The sequence below is a fragment of the Amia ocellicauda genome, chromosome 2, assembly GCF_036373705.1.
Source record: "Amia ocellicauda isolate fAmiCal2 chromosome 2, fAmiCal2.hap1, whole genome shotgun sequence".
Lineage (NCBI taxonomy): Eukaryota > Metazoa > Chordata > Actinopteri > Amiiformes > Amiidae > Amia > Amia ocellicauda.
Genome location: NC_089851.1, coordinates 37,077,378 through 37,095,285, shown reverse-complemented (window position 1 = coordinate 37,095,285; position 17,908 = coordinate 37,077,378). Strand labels below are relative to the sequence as shown.

General features: G+C 37.7%; 1 protein-coding gene across 1 annotated transcript; it reads left to right on the top strand.

The window, feature by feature from the left end:
- Positions 1-3,002: 3,002 nt before the first annotated feature.
- tmem236 (transmembrane protein 236) lies at positions 3,003-17,402 on the top strand. The gene is made up of 4 exons (XM_066723398.1): positions 3,003-3,366; positions 4,649-4,721; positions 10,955-11,084; positions 12,913-17,402. The coding sequence occupies exons 1-4, from the start codon at positions 3,107-3,109 to the stop codon at positions 13,533-13,535; spliced, it is 1,086 nt and encodes a 361-aa protein (XP_066579495.1). The 5' UTR covers positions 3,003-3,106; the 3' UTR covers positions 13,536-17,402.
- The last annotated feature ends 506 nt before the right edge of the window (positions 17,403-17,908 follow it).

The window sequence follows — 17,908 nt, the reverse complement described above, 5'->3', positions numbered from 1 at the left end:
CTGCATTTTTCCAATACTTCTTGTACAACTTGTATACAGTGCATCCAGAAAGTATTCACAGCGCTTCACTTTTTCCACATTGTTATGTTACAGCCTTATTCCAAAATGGATTAAATTCATTATTTTCCTCAAAATTCTACAAACAATACCCATAATGACAACGTGAAAGAAGTTTGTTTGAAATCTTTTCAAATTTATTAAAAATAAAAAACAAAAAAGCACATGTACATAAGTATTCACAGCCTTTGCCGTGACACTCAAAATTGAGCTCAGGTGCATCCTGTTTCCACTGATCATCCTTGAGATGTTTCTACAACTTGATTGGAGTCCACCTGTGGTAAATTCAGTTGATTGGACATGATTTGGAAAGGCCTCTCAGACCAAAATTCTCTGGTCTGATGAAACAAAGATTGAACTCTTTGGCCTGAATGGCAAGCGTCATGTCTGGAGGAAACCAGGCACCGCTCATCACCTGGCCAATACCATCCCTACAGTGAAGCATGGTGGTGGCAGCATCATGCTGTGGGGATGTTTTTCAGCTGCAGGAACTGGGACACTAGTCAGGATCGAGGGAAAGATGAATGAATGCAGCAATGTACAGAGACGTCCTTGATGAAAACCTGCTCCAGAGCGCTCTGGACCTCAGACTGGGGCGAAGGTTCATCTTCCAACAGGACAACGACCCTAAGCACACAGCCAAGATAACAAAGGAGTGGCTACAGGACAACTCTGTGAATGTCCTTGAGTGGCCCAGCCAGAGCCCAGACTTGAACCCAATTGAACATCTCTGGAGAGATCTGAAAATGGCTGTGCACCGACGCTCCCCATCCAACCTGATGGAGCTTGAGAGGTTCTGCAAAGAAGAATTTGAGAAACTGGCCAAAAATAGGTGTGCCAAGCTTGTAGCATCATACTCCAAAATACTTGAGGCTGTAATTGGTGCCAAAGGTGCTTCAACAAAGTATTGAGCAAAGGCTGTGAATACTTATGTACATGTGCTTTTTTTGTTTTTTATTTTTAATAAATTTGTGAAGATTTCAAACAAACTTCTTTCACGTTGTCATTATGGGGTATTGTTTGTAGAATTTTGAGGAAAGAATTAATTTAATCCATTTTGGAATAAGGCTGTAACTAAACAAAATGTGGAAAAAGTGAAGCGCTGTGAATACTTTCCAGATGTACTGTATGTTCCACTATGTTATATCCACTTCTCAATCCTGTTTATTCTCTTGGTAGGGTGAAATCCAGGGTGAATCTTGAAGGTGATGTGTTAATATCTTTGTAAATATTTGTATACAAAGGGAAGTAGACTAATGGGCCTATAGTTCTTTAGATCCTCTTAGTCTGCTTTATTGTGAAGGAGAATGACTGTTGTGTTCCACTTATCTGGTATTGTTATACCTTGAGATGCTTTGTAAAAAGGTTCTCCACTGTGATTCCATCATCTCCACGTGCTTTTCATTTTTTTTGTCTTGTTTATTGCATATCCTACTTCTTCTGGAATCAATGTACACAAGTGAAATATCATATGTGAAACTTCTTGTATATGAGGTGGAAGGGAGAATTGTGTACATCCAGGTATTTCCAGAAGATGGCACCCTAACAATGTGTTCTCCCTGACTCTGTGAGTCTCAGAAATGCAAAATATGTGCAAGGCACGCTGTACCAATTCCATTATCAAAGGGATCATTATGCCTGTTTTCAAACCACTGCATGTAGCTACTGATTTAATGCTTACCTTATTTCTGCCTTTATTTCAGCTACCTCTTACATAGTCCTATATACAACCATACACTGTATTTGGAGTTCCTATAAGTTGTATTTTCTTCCATTTTATGATGGTGCTTAAAATGTGTATAATAATATCTGTGCGTTATGTTATGCAATTTCCTGTTCGTGGAATACAGAAAACAGTTGTAACAATTTGCACCACTAGATGGAACTGTGGTAAATTTATAGGCAGTAGTTATAAATTGTGTAACACAGAGTATAGCACACTATATGCAAATATTCTAGGTATGTTACTCTGCTGAAATAACCTGTCTTGGTTTACTATCTAAATGGTCAGTACATGTGGTCTAAAAGGATACTGTATTGCTTATGATGTAGGCGGTGAAATCAAAGCAACTTGAGGAACCTTTTATTTTTCAAAACCCTCCAACATCACAGCATTATGAAAATAATGACTGTAGGAAAGGCAGAAATGCCCTTGATTCTGTTAACTTCTAAGACAGAAAAGCTAACACCATGACTGTATTATGATCAAATTAAGAGCAAATGTTTTTTCTAGTACATCTAACGAGTCCATTTGAATTCTCCAACTCTGCGCACTAAAAATGTTCAAAGGCCTTTTACATATGAAAGGCACTGAAATGTAGGCATCCTCCTTCCCCATTCATATTTTTAAAAGCTTCTGTATGGCACTGTCTCTCACTTTTAGTGTGCATGTATGCTGAAAAATAGGAAATACATGCATACTCTTTCTTAGTTCTGTAACTACAGCAGGAATTAACTGTCCTCAGTAGCTTTTTTGCAACTTTAATATAGTCTTTGATATTTTATATATTTGTTTCATACTAAACACTATGGGTCTGTTAATTACGAGATAGTACTTGTTGGTGTGTGTCTGAAAGAGGAACGGGCTCAGTTGTGTGCTGTGCCTTTTGGTAAAGAATGTGAAAGGCAAGAACAGGCCACTATATACCATTTATATCAACATCTAGGATTCTTAAGCAGTGCATCACATTTTATTAGGGCACTTGTGATGCCTAATAAAGATATAGTGCTAATCATCCTAATTATCATTTCTCTTGTTGCTATTTTTAGTCCTTTTTATAGTTTTGTACAATAAGTCATAAAGCACAACTTCAGGAGACGGGAACCCTACTTTGCTATACAACTGAAACATCAAAAGGCAACTCTGATAGACAAAACAACGTCACTGGGGCAATAAAGGTATACAATGCCTAATGCAGTGTAAGCACTCAGTGTTCAGAGTCCAGAACTCAGTCTAGCGTGTGGAAAATGCTGGTGACTACAAACAATGGTTAAAGGCCTGCGCTCCAAAGTAAAGGGATTTTTGCACTGATTGGACTGATTTTGAAGAATGGGGTCAGGGAAGAAAATTAAATTCGCCCTGTTTGAAGTGTTGCAATTTGCGGCCCTGTGTGTTCCGGTTTTCATCATCATGCAAAGGTTCGCGTCCGTCGTGGAGCAGATCAAAAGCAATGCGGAAGCAAGAACTGCCTACTGGCTAATTGTGGCTTCATCTATTGCTTATGTCATGACAGTGACCCTGGTCATCTGGGTTCCCATGAAATATATGATCGTCAAGAAAAGGAAGTTCCTCACAGAAAACAAAAAGTGGTAAGTGACTCCACAAACTATTAAATGTTCATGTTGAATGTTCATGTACCTTTACCTGTATTGGAATTTACTATAACTTCTTTCAGTATGTAATAATGATTGAATTTTGCATCATACAGAGAGACTTGATGCAGGTAAATGGACATCCAATTTTGGAAAAAACAACATTTTCTGGAAGCACAGAGAGCAAATGGAAAATGTCAGTTTTATTGTCTTTGTCATTTGACTTATGGAGAGGACTCACTCTTCAGCTGAGATCAAACTGGCTTGTTTGCTAAAATCAGGTTGTTTCCCCAACTGCCTCCATAATTTCCTCAACAACATAAGAGATCTCTAATTTTCAAGCCAGAAAAGGAAACTTGTGAAAGAAGTAACCATTACTGTGTAGAATAGGTGGCTATAGGAGATCACCTAGCCATTCCTTACTGCACTACCCTTCACACATGAGGTTTAGAATATGAATAAACAATTCATCGGTAAGTTCAAGGACACTCTTATGGCTGAGATCAATACTCCTGATCTGGAGACCTGTAGGGCCATTCAATGCACAGAATCTGGATTCCTGGGATGTAGATGTAGCTGAGATGCTTTCTGAGTGATTGTCCGAGTTGCTGACTGAATTAGGTCCAGTAGTGGCTTGTAGTGGTCCAGAATGTCCCAAGTTGGATTATATCACACTCAGAGACCCGCATTGAAACCTGGAATGCCCTGGCTCCCAAAGGCAGAAGATATAATTTGTTTCCTATTGCACTTCACGATTAACCTGCAACGAGTTAAGGAATAGTTTGCATCTCACCAATTCAAATGTTTATCATGCCATGGAGATAACAGCTGATGGTTCTTGTGGACGTCTGCATATTCTGACATATTGGCAGTCAATACCCAGGCTTTAGTTTCCTCTAGTTTGTTTTTAACTTAGCTAGCTTCTATCAGTGTACAGTCTACCACATGTATTGTCCATGGGGTTTTATTAATGTAGTGCCACTACAACTACAACAATGCCAAGTGCCTGTCTATCACAGCAGACAGGACAGCTAACACCTGAACCTACAGGTGCCTGAGAAACCTGTAATGGCATAGTATGCACTCTGGATGGAGACTTTGACTGCTACACCACTTTTTCTGCAACTAATGTTTGTGGAATGGCAGACTTTCTGCACACTTTGGCCTGTATCCATTTTTACAACAATCCTGTACTGTCTGTTTATTAATGTAAAGTCTCTACAGTATCTGGATTCTTGAACATTCTATGAATTTACTTGAAACTTTCTTTCTGTTTCAGGAGACCAGTTACTCTGGCTTACGTGGTTCTGTCAACATTGCCTTGCTTTGCCTTTTTAATTGCCAGCTCTGAGGTAATGGATCTTATGTTACATCACATGACTGCACTGTAATTGAAAATAGTTGTGAGTTGATTTTTAAAGCCATCTTGGGTTATTTAGAAATGTATAATAATATAATTTTGACTATCTCTATTAACCATAGAATCAAGATCTTCCATTACACATTAAGCATAGTTTACCATTATTCTCCACAGGATGTTTAGATATGCATTTTCAACTCAAGGAAACATTCTCTTGATTGAATAATACTCCTATTCCCATTACTACATCATGAGCACACAACTGAATATCAACAAACCAGGAAGTGTTTATCTTTCATAATTTAGCAATTTACCATTTAATGCGCTACATGCACTCTCAAAAAATGAACATAAGAACATAAGAAAGTTTACAAACGAGAGGAGGCCATTTGACCGTGCTCGTTTGGTGTGTATTAACTAAGTGATCCAAGGATCCTATCCAGTCTTTTTAAATGTTCCCAAATTTTCAACTTCAACCACATCGCTGGGGAGTTTGTTCCAGATTGTGACAACTCTCTGTGTAAAGAAGTGTCTCCTGTTTTCCATCTTGAATGCCTTGAAGCCCAATTTCCATTTGTGTCCCCGGGTCCGTGTGTCCCTGCTGATCTGGAAAAGCTCCTCTGGTTTGATGTGGTCGATGCCTTTCATGATTTTGAAGACTTGGATCAAGTCCCCACGTAGTCTCCTCTGTTCCAGGGTGAAAAGGTTCAGTTCCTCAGTCTCTCAGTAGGACGTTCCCTTCAGACCTGGAATAAGTCTGGTTGCTCTCCTCTGAACTGCCTCTAGAGCAGCGATATCTTTCTGTTCTAGAAGCAGTTCAGCAGAGAGCTATTTGCTGAATACATGGCTGCTTTACCCTTTCAGAGGGAAATGTTACAGAATGTATTAAGGAGTAATAGGGGAGTATGTCATTTTTCTATTGATATCACATTGTAGCCATTGCAGGTGAATGCATTTTGTTTTATTATTATTTGTTTTATACAGAATGCATCTGTTGTCTTTGCAGTCAGGCTAATCACCAACAACACAGGCAAACACTTTCTGAAGTTCACTTTCGAAAAAGGTCATAAATGAAATCAGTCCTCAGATGTATGGCATAGATAAATTACCCTGAGCAGTAATCTTCAACAGGTAATAAGGAACCAAATAACAATTATTGCCGTATGAGCTTTGATTTGTGAACATATCACAAAGATAAAGTTTTATAACTGTTTTCAATGACCACACAAAGTCACCGAAATTCCTAGAATGGTTTGGCTTTTGGTTGTTTGGTATGAAGGACATGAAGAAGGCTGGAAAGCCCCTTCATCTGGCCAGTCAGTAGATTATGGAAGTGGAAATGACTAATATTTAATGCAGCTGCAATTTCTCTTGTGTACATGCAGACTGTGGTGTACATGCACTCTAGATTAATACATTACAGTGGAATTCTGATGATATGCAGAGACATATGGTAAAGCATGACACCAATACATATTGTTATATTTCTTAAGAGACATCCTTATCCAGGGCGTCTTATACAGCTGGAGCAATCTAGGTAAGTACATAGATAAGTATCTAAAAGGATTGGAAGCCAATAAAGAGTCCAAAACAGAGGAGTGACATGAGTGAGGCAAGAATGAAAGAAGGCTGCTTTGCCATTAAGGGACAAGTTAGAATGTTAAGGAATTTGAATCTTTAGTTTATTATTTAATTAGGAATCAAAACTGTTTCAAAAGAAAGGGTTCCACTAGTTGTTTTATATTGGGTTTACATGTGCAGCACTTTATAGTGGATTACTGGGAAAGGAGATATCTGTTGTATTCCTTCTAATATCAGACCTTTTATCACACTTTCAACAACGCATACAACTTATGGACTGGAGTTAATACAGTGGGCCAAACTGCAATGCCTTCTTGAACATCAAAGGAACATCATCATCATTGGCTAGTTTAATGGGTTTGACACACTTTGACCAGATAATTACCTAATGCCTGGAGAGTGATAACCAGTTGTGTTCCTTTTCCTGTCAATAAGGCCAGTTGTGCAGTGATCTTTCCATTGACTGTCTCTGTAGCAGTGTCTGGCCACATGTCCGAAGGCTAGTGTGACATTTATCTGCCCATTGGCAGAAATGTGTTTCTTGGAATCCTTTTGCATATTTTTTTTGTTAGTTTCAAAATTAAAATAGAAATATATGCTTTTTGAAATAACATATAGGCTATGCATATACTGTATAAATTATTTTGTTTGCTTGTGTATTCTGCTAGTCCATTTACCAATGTGAGTGCTGAAGATAGATTCAAGGGATCCAGTCAATTTATGTCCATTCCCAGTTGCACCAAACAAAACAAAAATAATAAGGGGATGCACTTTGCATAAAACCTAGTTTTAAAGACTTCAAAACATAAACTCTCAAACATGTTGCCCAAAGGAATTTGTAATATTGACAATTTACCAGATCCTTTTTAACTTAATGACAAGTCAGAACATTTAAAGATACTTCAGTAAAGTATAGTACACGAACAACAGTATTTAGTTTCTTCAGAAGGCTTGACACCCTGACCAAAATTAAATCAGAAATTCATTAAAGAATAACAATATTTGTATATTGTATATTTGTTGTGTTTATATGTAATACTACTCAAAATAATTTGTAACAAGTGATACAGTGAGGGAAAAAAGTATTTGATCCCCTGCTGATTTTGTATGTTTGCCCACTGACAAAGAAATGATCAGTCTATAATTTTAATGGTAGGTGTATTTTAACAGTGAGAGACAGAATAACAACAAACAAAATACAGAAAAACACATTTCAAAAAAGTTATAAATTGATTTGCATGTTAATGGGGGAAATAAATATTTAATCCCCTATCAATCGGCAAGATTTCTGGCTCCCAGGTGTCTTTTATACAGGTAACGAGCTGAGATTAGGAGCACTCTCTTAAAGGGAGTGCTCCTAATCTCAGCTCGTTACCTGTATAAAAGACACCTGTCCACAGAAGCAATCAATCAATCAGATTCCAAACTCTCCACCATGGCCAAGACCAAAGAGCTGTCCAAGGATGTCAGGGACAAGATTGTAGACCTACACAAGGCTGGAATGGGCTACAAGACCATCGCCAAGCAGCTTGATGAGAAGGTGACAACAGTTGGTGCGATTATTCGCAATTGGAAGAAACACAAAATAACTGTCAGTCTCCCTCGGTCTGGGGCTCCATGCAAGATCTCAACTTGTGGAGTTTCAATGATCATGAGAACGGTGAGGAATCAGCCCAGAACTACACGGGAGGATCTTGTTAATGATCTCAAGGCAGCTGGGACCATAGTCACCAAGAAAACAATTGGTAACACACTACGCCGTGAAGGACTGAAATCCTGCAGCACCCGCAAGGTCCCCCTGCTCAAGAAAGCACATGTACAGGCCCGTCTGAAGTTTGCCAATGAACATCTGAATGATTCAGAGGAGAACTGGGTGAAAGTGTTGTGGTCAGATGAGACCAAAATTGAGCTCTTTGGCATCAACTCAACTCACCATGTTTGGAGGAGGAGGAATGACCCCAAGAACACCATCCCCACCGTCAAACATGGAGGTGGAAACATTATGCTTTGGGGGTGTTTTTCTGCTAAGGGGACAGGACAACTGCACTGCATCAAAGGGACGATGGACGGGGCCATGTACCGTCAAATCTTGGGTGAGAACCTCCTTCCCTCAGCCAGGGCATTGAAAATGGGTCGTGGATGGGTATTCCAGCATGACAATGACCCAAAACCCACAGCCAAGACAACAAAGGAGTGGCTCAAGAAGAAGCACATTAAGGTCCTGGAGTGGCCTAGCCAGTCTCCAGACCTTCATCCCATAGAAAATCTGTGGAGGGAGCTGAAGGTTCGAGTTGCCAAACGTCAGCCTCGAAACCTTAATGACTTGGAGAGGATCTGCAAAGAGGAGTGGGACAAAATCCCTCCTGAGACGTGTGCAAACCTGGTGGCCAACTACAAGAAACGTCTGACCTCTGTGATTGCCAACAAGGGTTTTGCCACCAAGTACTAAGTCGAAGGGGTCAAATACTTATTTCCCTCATTAACATGCAAATCAATGTATAACTTTTTTGAAATGCGTTTTTTTCTGTATTTTTTTGTTGTTATTCTGTCTCTCACTGTTAAAATACACCTACCATTAAAATTATAGACTTATCATTTCTTTGTCAGTGGGCAAATGTACAAAATCAGCAGGGGATCAAATACTTTTTTCCCTCACTATAGATATGTCAGATACTTTCAAAATTTGGTACATAAAATACAGCAAAGTATCATAGCAGCAGAGCAGACAACGTAACATTCAGTAGGTGCTTGCAATGTTGAAAAATGGTGACTAAAAAGATATGCCGAAGTGCTGCATTATGAAGAGTTTCATGGGAAATGATTTCCTAAGAAGAAACCACCTCAGAAATCCTCCAAGGTAGGGGGTATGTAGTTTCAGGCATAACAGCCTGATTACCTGACCGGACAAGGCAGTATACTTTAAGAACAAAATTGATGTAAATCCCCCAAACTGAGGATGAACTGCTAAGCCTAGCTGCTCTCACTTATCTTCACTAATAAAAGAAAAAAGATGGTTTTACACTTTAAACAGAAAGGAAAATCACTATGAATCACGTATTAATGTGTAATTGATGTTATAATCCCTTATATAAAGAGTGTAGTGAATGTCTGGTAGTTCCATTAGAAAAGGCAAAACAAATACTACCCCCATATATATACCATACATTGTATACATTGAACAGATTTACAGTCTCTTATCTGATACTGAATGTGGTAAAAGGTTGTGCATAGCGAATGGATATCCTTCCAGGAAACCAGCAAAGAGCTGACAAAACACACCCACTTGGCACAACAGAAACTGATCTGCTCTGATTTATTTCTCTTTGTTTTTGGTAAATGTTACTTTCTTTTTAAGAGATGATAGCAATGTAGCAGTGATTAAGAATGGCCATTTTATCATGCCTTATTCATTTATCAAGTGGAGAAATGATCATGTAAGTGGTTTTGCACAGTTTGCCTGGATTTCTGCCATAGTAGAGTAATCACTTTCAAGTGAAATTGTACACACTTGCCAATTACAAACTAAATAGTCACCTGTACAGCCAAAACACTGTTCTAGATACGTTTTCAAAAATAAGCAGTGTAAATAGTGTCAAAATCCCAGTATTACATTACTTTTAGCTTCTATTACAGCAAGTTCAGTGAAATATCACCCCATTCTTTCATGTCAAGTAACAATCAATGTATTCCCATTGGTGAGTGTCCTCTAGAAACTCACATGCTATATCAGTCTGATACAGGTCAGGTGATTGACATGGCCAATCCATCACTTTCATCCTATTCCACTTTAGAAATGCCATTAATCTGGCTGTGTGCTTTGTGCTTTGAACACACAGCCATGAACTACGAGAGCGTGGAATTAGTCTTCCCCACATCACCCCCGGCAATGATTAAGTTTAGTAGAGCCTTCACTTTATTTTCTTACCCTATTATAATTAATAATACATTGATAACTACTGTTACCACAATTCTGTAGCATTCAACAATCAAATGACCATCAGCTGTGTTACTGCTTATTTATGAATTAGTTTAGTTAACATGATTAAAAGGTTGATTGCTTCTCACTATAGAAGCTGTGAGCAGTGATGTTAAAGGTTCTGTTTTGAGTTTTGTTTCCAATTTTATGAACTGATGCAACAGCTTAGTTTTCTTGTGAGACTGACCAGTGTTGTTTAGTAAGTGGAAAGTGGTTTTCCCCTTCTTCTTGGTTCCTTTTCTGTGGTTAGTTCTAATTGTGTGGAGAAAACTAAATATTGAACTCTACTACATTACCTTGTCCTGATTTATGTATTTATGCAATTATTTATTTATTTATTTATTTACACAAGAAGATATAGGATCAATCAATTTCTGGCCCTATCTATTCTCAATCATTACTGTCTTGTTTTATAAGCATTTTCAATGAAAGATAAACTTTGTTAATATGTAGGTCCATGCAGATTTTGATGTATTTGCCATTGCTTTTACATAACACCCCCACAATTTCTGGTACAATTCATTTCCAGCAGAGACAGGCATGTGCTTTTATTAAGGCAATGCAAACCTAGATTTCTTGTAAGACTTTAAATTGCACCATATTTGACACACGCATGAATGCCTATGCTCTCCAATCCCAACCTAATCCCTCTTCATGTTCATTAACAGGTGCAAATAAACAGCAATGTAACATTGGACAGATTCACCGAACTCCCAGTCTCTCTGGTTTTATTCTCTCTGATATGTGTTGATATCATCGACAGGCTTCGCAAATGTCGTCTTACAGGACAGGTTCATGGTAAGTCTGTTGAATAACATGCTTTTGTTGCTATAATAATAATAATAATTGCACATTGCATTGCATTCTACGGTGGCCCTGAAGTGCAAGACGCAATTGCAACAAGAAACCCTAAAACAAAAATATGTTTTTATTACAGAATTGCGTCATCTAGACTCCTACCAATAGAAAACATGTCCCGCCTCTTCATCCCCTAGCCGTGTTTCGAAGCCCACTGCTGTTATGGGCAGCTACACACCCACACAGGACTGAAGCGCTGCCATTGGTCAGCTTCTCTGTTCCCTGCTCTATGCTCACTGTGCACGAGAGAAACGCTCAATTTTAAGTATATGTATAGATGCAGGCCCGGAAATCGGACGGCTCGTGGAATTATGATTATTTTGAATGTCACTGTCGCTTCATTTATTAAAAACACAAAATACATACAATGATTCTATTGACTGTAAACTCTTACAGGGAAGTATAATTAGAAGTGGAGGTGCACTGTATAGAGCAACAAATGTAGGTCCTGTAGGGTAATTTCTTATCTCGATCAAGACCTATATTTGTTAATATAGAAAGCAAAAATACCAGCTCAAAAAATAATCAGAAATAAACACTGTTTAAACGGAGAGATTAACTCACATTCATTGCACCAATTATGTGTGTTCCCTGTAGTGTTTATAGTGAACACTGTCCTTGTATGTATTAAATGTACGCACACACACACACACACACAGACCCACATACACACAGACAGTATTGTGTGAACTGTAATGTTTTAGTGTTCAGCTAAGAAAAGCATGATGTTCTTCATTAATGTGAAATCAGTCCTCTTATTTCTGTTAACATCTGTGTTTAGTTGTTTCTGTTAACTCGCCAACACACCATGTGCATGGTAATCGCTTTAAGAAACACTTAAAGTAGGCTAACATCACTTTCTGACCTTTGTACTATAACCTGCATCAACACTTGTACTTGAAATCGATCACTTCTTTCACGCACAGAGAGCACAGAGCAGAGAACAGAGATGCTGACCAATGGCAGCGCTTCAGTCCTGTGTGGGTGTGTAGCTGCCCATAATAGAGGTGGACTTCGAAATAATGCAGCTGATGAAGAAACTAAAACAATATATTTTCGTTTTTGTGTTTTTCTTTCTGCATTTGTGTTCTTCGTTTTGCTTTTGCGTGCTGCTTTTTGTTTTTGTGATTCTCTTTGCATTTGCATTCTGCTTTTTGATTTTGTGATTATCTTTTTGCAGTTGGGTTTTGCACTTCAGGGCCACCGTACATTACACATTTTCTCCCTCCTTGAAAATACAGAGGAATGTTAAGTGTTGCTAATAATTCTTTCCCTCCAAATAAAAAATAGATTACATTAAAAGAAATATGAAAAATGAAAAAAGGTGGGGTTTATCTATTTTTACTACTACAAATAATACTAATTAAATTTACATCATTTTTAATATTTCTTAATTTTGGTATTTAGATGTATTTCTTTACCTAATTTCTTGTCCATTACATTTAAGAATGCACCATTCATTGGGTAATGATTCCAATAGATAAAACATGTAGCAGATATGAAACCATACATGCTTTTTATGGTTTGTATCTGTCAAAGTCACATTGCAACATTCCCTTTGAGTATGGACATAATTTTGCATAATATCTAGGAGCTGATACTGATACTGGACTAGAATTAAATAATGAATAAGATTATCTTAACATCTGAGAACTTCCATATGTTATCTGACACAGCCTTACTCATCCCTGGCATTGATGCTGTTTTGGAGAGAATACTTTAAATGTCTATTGAAGATTCAAAGATTGATGTCGTTCTTTTCCTTCAGCCAACGAAAATGACCAGGATATCCATCTCCCCGGTCCAGTTTTGACCCATATGGAGCAAGTGGCGACTGTGTCGGGTCAGGTTGATGCTGACGGAGGTAATGGTGAGCCAAACACACGGCTTGAAGCTAACGGATCCGTGCCAGGAATGTTGGGAAACCAGGAAAGACAATACAGCATTTCTGGGATGAGTTCACGCACAACAAGCACTGTTTACCACAACTCGCCTAACGCCCCCTCCGGGCCCCTCAAGTTTCTATGCAACAATGACATGAGGGCAGAGTTATTTGTAGACAGTTTCATGTATTGGTTTGACACCATAGAGATGGTAAGGGTAGCTGGAGACCCTCAAGTTTATTATTCGGGCTGGGTTATCCCAATATATATATTCAGCTATATCTCTCTGTTGCGGTTGGTTTTAAAACCCAAGAATCCAGCCCTGAGTTCATTAGGAGTTTTCCTACAAGACATTCCTTTTCTTTTCATCCGAATAGCATTGATTGCCATTTTTGGATATGTTACTCCCCTGCTGTACCTTTTGAAAAACCTTTTGGTGTTTTTGGCATTTATTTATTTTAACTTTATGACCAAGCTGAAGATGTTTAATACTGAGCGAATGTTTTGAAGAGGCTTGTTCGGTCAATAAAGAAATATCAGAATTGAGAGCAGAAGGCAAAGATGTCTGCAGGCATCTCAAGCACACTAGAGCAGATCCTTCCTGCTGAGAGACTACAGCTGTATATACCGAAGAAGTTGCAGGCATTTTCCTCTTATTTTATTCCTTACTTTTTGCATTCCATTTTATATGTTTATATATGATCTTTTTTATCATCTTTATATGATTTTATTTGCTTAGGATGAGTATTTGCTATGTTAACAAAACAAAGATCTCTGGTAAAAAGCAGCTTCTGAAAAGACGTAAAGTCAACTGCAAGATGTAGTAGTAGATCAGCATTGCACAGAACAAAACAAACTTAGTGAGTCCACTGTTGCACCTGCTCCTTCAGAAATGAAAAAGCTAGGGAATATTGTACCCCCATTTGTGTGATAAAAAAAAAAAAATCAATTTAACATTCAATCAACTACTCACATTTCACTTGTTTCAAAGTTTCCCAACTATTTTGAGAATTAAATATTTTACTGATGTGAGAAAGAAAGTAATGTCCTTTAATTGTTTCCAATTAAACTGCCTACAAATGGAGGATACCAGGGTACATGCACAGTATACAGTCCTTAAGAAAATGTAAGTAAATTGCCCCTTATGTTGAGGTCTCCTGTACTTGTATTAATGGCACTTAGACGACCAAAGACAACAGAGTTTATCTTAAATAATATAGATTATAACGGGTCTCTTATCACTAATATTTAGCATGTATTATATGATTTAAAAAACTGGAGAAACAGACTGTATTTATATATTTAAAAAATACAGCAAAAAGATTACATTGACACTCCTGAAATGTAGTCGCATGTAGACTTTATAGAATTGTGCAATACATCAATACCCACAGAATAGCACAAAACCAAAATCAGATTTTAATATTTATCTTTTTTGATCATTGCATTACAGGATATTTGTGAAAATTCACTTGCAGACAGAAAAGGCATGCTTAAATCTGAAGTGTTTTTGTCAAAACCTGTATACAGCAAGTTCTTTATTTTAGTAAAAGGCTAAAACTTATTAATTGCTCTGTAATAATTTAAACATATGTGTTTGTTCCATAAAAACAAAACACAGTTCATATATAGAGATGGAGATCACAACCAAATTGTAACTTTTTAAATTTTCTCTCATCCCTGCTTCATCAGTTCTTTTTTTGTACATTTAATAACATTGTCTTAAAGTAAGTGTTGCATTTTGTTTGAATTGTATAGGTGGCAGCAATGGCCTTCTTAATGCACTGGGCTTGCTTTACCTGTTTCAAATGGAAAATAAATAATTAAACAGGAAGCACCCGACAGTATTGTGATGGTATAGAAACATATTATGCAGGTTATCGTATTGAGGCACGTAATACATTATTGCACACTCACACGAAAATGTCTGCTTTTTCTTTATTACTGACAGACACTAACTGATTAACATAGCATTAAAATGCATGCTACATTCCTAGAGATCCGTTTAAAATTACACAAATCAATATAAATGCAATGAGGTTGTACTTGCATACTTTTGAATAAATCCAGCTTTCAAATCAAAATGTATTTTCATTTATTTTTATTTTGACCAATCCTTCAAGACAAATAAATAAATCTCTTTGTCTTTCATGCTTCCCCACTTAACTTAGAATACGAAATTCTGTAAATATATTCAGAAAACTTGAGGGCCAGATCTTATATTAATAGTCTTATTTTATTTACCCATTCAATTAAAGTGTGAATTAACCAAATAAAGTGAGGCAAGAGCCCCACTATGACCAAACCAGTCATGCCTGAACAGGTGTAGAAATTACAATAGCAATTCAGAAAATACTTTAAAAGGGAAATATTTTGTTATTAACAGTAATGTCTGCACTTCCTGCACTACTAAGGAATATATGCTGAAAGGAGTTGCCCCACATTCCTTGCATTGCATTGCATGTGACAAGCAAGGAAAAAGATAACAGGAAAATGCAGATACTGGAGAAGTACCCCATGCTTTGTCTGGAATATTTTGGAAACATGTGAGTGTCTGGGCAAAGACAAATAAAAATAAGCTTTTCTAAATTAAATACTAAAACAATAATAACAAAGTCAGCAACTATTATTATTAATGTACATGTTCTAAGTTGATTTTGTCAGTAGTGCTGAGCCTTGTGAAATATATATATTTTTTAATTAAAAAAGCTAATGATCAAACTTAAAACTATTACATGTTAAGGAGGTTGAATGTCACCAAAACCTGCAAAGAAAATATATAAATTGGATAGTCAGTACTTGGTGGAAGCACCTTTGGCAGCAATTGACTGCTGTGTGTCTTTCTGGTTGTGTTTCTACCAGCTTTGCACAGTGAGATGGTTTAATTTGTACCATTTCATCCTCACAAAATTGCTCACGTTCTGACAAGTTCATTGGGGATCGTTGACGAACTGCATTGTTCAAGTCTCACCAAACGTTTTCTATTGCATTCTATTTGGACTTGGACTGGGCCACTCAAAGACATTAACTTTCTTCTTTTTAAACCATTCCAGTCTGGCTTTGTCCTGCTGAAATAGTATTGATTCTTGGTTGACTCCAGCAGATTCTTTTCTAGGATTGTACCTGTACTTTGCACCATCAATTGCCCCTCAATCCTGACAGGCTTCCCAGTCCCTGCTGATGAGCAGCATCCCTGTAACCTAATGCTGTGTCCTTATGAGCTTATCTCCTTCTTGTTCTTAGATGGACTACTTATACATTTTAAAATTACCTTCATTATATCAGGACATGAGACAGTGATTCTGAAACCATAGGCATTTAGTTGTTCACAAAGTAAATGATGAGGATTGATAGAAAGCATGCTATTTGCTGGCAATGATGTCAAGAGTCTTGACATCGTTGTAACATATTATATTTACAGTTTTTGTTGTCAAAGACTGAATCCTCATTGCTTTCAACCCTTATGTGCAGTGTTAGTTCATCACCCTTTGTGTTTCTCAACTAAAGCAGAAAAAAGCAAAGCAGTGAATATACCAGATTACAGGTTTAAATGTCTGTTGCCCAATGAATGAAACTGATATCCCCTGAAGAGTAATCTTCTATTGTATTTGCCAGATAAGGCAGCACATTACAGTGCTTGGTCCTGATTGTGTCCAAACTAACTCCTTTTCCTGGTATTTGACATAGAAGAGGATCATGCCAAACTGGATAACCCTGTGTAAAACTTGCAAGGCACTATAGTTTTATTGGTAAGGATCCACCTTCTCTTTACCTTCCAGGATCTCTATTGCATTCTAATTCCTGGACTTCCTTTGGCAGGATACAGGATTTCCTTTTCACGGTCTGCTCGCCCCTATATTTCCGTTCCCCTCTCACCAAGGTTCCTTTTGGTAACAGATTGTCGGCTGAACTTCAGAATCAGCACTATGTTGTGGTAGGAACTCCCCCTTTTGATTCCTCATAGCTGAACTGTACTGAATATAAACAAGGTCTTAAGGGGAATACTGTAAAGTGTTTTTCAGAAACACATTTTCATTATATAATTTTGCCAAATGGTCATGTGTTTATATTGTGTATTATCATTGTGTGTAAACAAGAGCATTGGAAGACTACATAGTGCTAGAAAATGATTTGATAAACAATTGTGTACTTTGAAGCTGGAATGCCTGTTCCCCAGTTTTCAAATCAAACTGGTGAAAGGTCAATTTCAAATCATAGTACTATTACTCAATATAACCTTCCAGTGAAGTGCTTAGCAGTTAAATATTCTTATTGTGTAGTCGGTCAACATCCTCTTCTGTTGGGAAATTTACCAAATGTTCTCTGGATATTGTGGTTTTACTATGTATAGATATTAAAGATCTGCTGAAATTGAGTCATTTTAAACAGAAGAAACAAAGTATGTTGTAATGCAAGGGATTCAGAGAAAATGACAGCACATGGACATTACACTGAAGGGAAAGGAGACTTGTCACTCTCCACAATGGCCACAACCAGACAGTTGCTGGGAACGATCTCTCTCTTGAACACATATGTTCCCTGATGGCTAAGCTTTTCCCCTCACAAAAGTACCTCTCTCCACTTTCACCTTCACAGCACACTTACAGAAACAGATCTCTGGAAGCAAGGCCAGTGTTACGGACCTAGGGTCAGGTGTTATAATGCAGGGAACATGTAGGACCAGATAGAAATGTCTCAAAAATAAACTAATTTAATTCAGTTTCCTATCTTCACAAAACAAAACAAAAAAAAACCTGAGAGCAGGAATACCAGAGCTACCGTGGTTAATTGGGAACAATGCACTCAAAGGCAGCGCTCTATACTGACCATATACTGATGAACCCAACCTCCCAACTGACCCCCTAGCAGTTCTCACACTCC